Genomic DNA, 2,367 nt, shown 5'->3' with positions numbered 1-2,367 from the left:
GAGGGGGGGGAGGGTGGAGGAAGTTCATGTGGAGAACGAACCGGGGGGTGGGGGGCCGTTTGCATCCCTGAGCGAGTGGGATTTGAGGGGGATGTTGGCATGGGGGGTTGAGGGAACCGGCGTAGGAAACTGGGGAAGGGGTGTATTCGGCAGCCGCACGATGTCCCCCCGCCACGTGTTTCCCGTGGGTGGGTTCCAGTAGCAAGGCTGTAAGCAGCAAGGAAAGGGTCAACAAGGCTATCTGGGGTATCTGCGTGCATGTGTGTGTATCGCAGGCGAGCTTCGCGGACTGGATGGCGTCGCGCCCCGAGCTGCGCAGGTGCGTGCTGGTGGGGGTTTTGGAGGGTTGGGGGGTCACACAGGGGTAAACAGAGGGGCATGTGCGCGTGTGCACGTCACTGCGGCGCGGCGGGCGGAGCCCGGGTGGGCAGGCGGGCGGGCGGCAGAGTCAACCTCCAGCCGGTACGGTGTTTGGTGGGAGGAGGCCTGGACTGCCGACCCACCACCCGCCCCTTGCTGTATCCACACACCTCGCGCCCCCCCCCCCCCGCAAGATGGTCTACCGTCCACCACTTCCTGAACTCGTCATGAATGTAACCCTCCCCCTCCTCCTCCTGCCCCCCACCCCACCTCCCACCCCAGCATCCTGATGCGCCTGCTGCGCCGCAACTCCATGGCCGCCCTGGACCTGCACCTGCCCGTGGCCGTGGCCGCAGCGGGACCCGAGGCGCCGCCGGGGCTGCCCGCCGGACCCACCAGCGGCGACGTCACGGCGGCGCGCAGCGGCGCAGTGCTGGGTGGGTGCTGGGGGTGCTGGGGGTGCTGCGTGTGGGGTGTCCGCTCTTATATTGTCATGAATGTAGCCCCTCCCTCTCCCCGCCTCCCCGCCTTCACGGACATCGGCAACAACGCGTCTACTATGCTGCTGTACCTGGCTACGCCTTCACTTCTTAACTAATCATGAATGTAACCCCTCCCCCGGCAGGCCCCTTCACCATCCTCAAGGAGGACCAGTTCCCGGGCATGCGCAGCCACAAGGTGCCGCAGCCCATTGACGGCGCGCCAAACTTCCGCGGCCTGCCCGGCATGCCCATCTTCGGCACCGGCATGCCCACCATCGAGGGCATCGTGGCGGTGCTGAGGGTGAGAGGGAGAGAGCGAGGGGGGGCAGGTGTGTGTGTGTGTGTGTGTGTGTGTGTGTGTGGAAGGGAAGAGATAGGGGGTTCTGCTGGTCTACAAACCCAATGGGCAGTCCCCCAACAAACCTTTCTGAGAACCCTCCTCCCTCTCTTATCCCCACCAACCCCTCCTTCCCCCAAAACCCCCACCAACACCTCCTTCCTCCCCCCTGCCCCCCCCCCCTTATGTCCCCCCCCTCCCATGTGGGCTCCAGGTTGTGTCTGGCAGCACCAGCCCCAACGCCTCCAAGCGGGTGCACGCGCTGTGGATCAACATGCGCGAGGAGCCGGTGGTGTACATCAAGGGCCGCCCCTTCGTGCTGCGCGAGGAGGTGAGCGGTCGGGGGGTGCGGGTATGTGTGTGGAAGGGGAGGCAGGTGGGGGGCGGCGGCAGGTGGGGTTGGGGTTGGGGTTGGGGGCAGGTCGTTTGTGTTGCGTTGGTGGGGAGGCGGAAAAGCTCCCGCCGCCCTCGATGTTCCTCACCTGAATTCATGTCAACAACCCTATTATCGCTTGCAACTAACGCCTCTCCCTGTGTTCCGCTCGTTTAGTTTGGTGTTTGGTTTACTTGGGGCTGGTATATACAACCTCCCCTGCCCCCCGCCCCTTCGGCCGCTCCTGCCTCCCCCCCCCCCGCAGCGCCGGCCGCTCAAGAACATGGCCGAGTACGCGGGCATTGATGCCGAGCGCGTGGCCAGCATGGAGGAGCGGCTCAAGCGGGACGTGCTGGCGGAGGTGGGGGCGGGGGTGGGTGGAGGGGGTGGGGGGGTTTTTGGGGGGGGGCACGCGTGTGTGTTTGTGTGTGGGGTGGGGGGGTGGGGTTGCTAGGTCAGGTGCACGGATTTCGTTCCCCTCTCACACGAGTTATCTATTCTTCAGGCACACGGGTTTCGTCCCCCTATCACACAAGCCCCCCCCCCCACACACACACGCACACGCGCGCACAGGCCCAGAAGTTCGGCGGGCGCATCCTGCTGGCGTACGAGAGCACGGCGGCGGGGCACGTGGGCGAGCTGAGCGACGCCTGGGAGACCATTGCGGGGCCGGAGGACGTGCAGACCAGCGCCGAGGTGTATGCGGGGCTCACCAGCCAGGGCTTCGCGGTCAAGTACTTCCGCGTGCCCGTGACGGACGGCACCAGCCCCGCGGTGAGTCCCCGGGGATTGGGTGGGAGGAGGGTGGGGAGGGC

General features: G+C 66.3%; 1 protein-coding gene across 1 annotated transcript in view; it reads left to right on the top strand.

Annotated features, from left to right (window-relative positions):
- CHLRE_01g054800v5 (uncharacterized protein) overlaps positions 1-2,367 on the top strand; it is a 13,806-nt gene that overhangs the window by 4,082 nt on the left and 7,357 nt on the right. Inside the window, exons 10-15 of the mRNA XM_043059027.1 lie at positions 276-319; positions 643-797; positions 986-1,143; positions 1,394-1,510; positions 1,818-1,913; positions 2,126-2,298. Coding sequence (XP_042928941.1) covers positions 276-319; positions 643-797; positions 986-1,143; positions 1,394-1,510; positions 1,818-1,913; positions 2,126-2,298 — 743 coding nt within the window. The remainder of the gene's footprint in view (positions 1-275; positions 320-642; positions 798-985; positions 1,144-1,393; positions 1,511-1,817; positions 1,914-2,125; positions 2,299-2,367) is intronic.

This window comes from Chlamydomonas reinhardtii, chromosome 1, assembly GCF_000002595.2.
Source record: "Chlamydomonas reinhardtii strain CC-503 cw92 mt+ chromosome 1, whole genome shotgun sequence".
In the NCBI taxonomy this organism is placed as follows: Eukaryota; Viridiplantae; Chlorophyta; class Chlorophyceae; order Chlamydomonadales; family Chlamydomonadaceae; genus Chlamydomonas; species Chlamydomonas reinhardtii.
The sequence above is the reverse complement of the archived record's forward strand: the minus strand, read 5'-3'. Positions and strand labels throughout refer to the sequence as shown.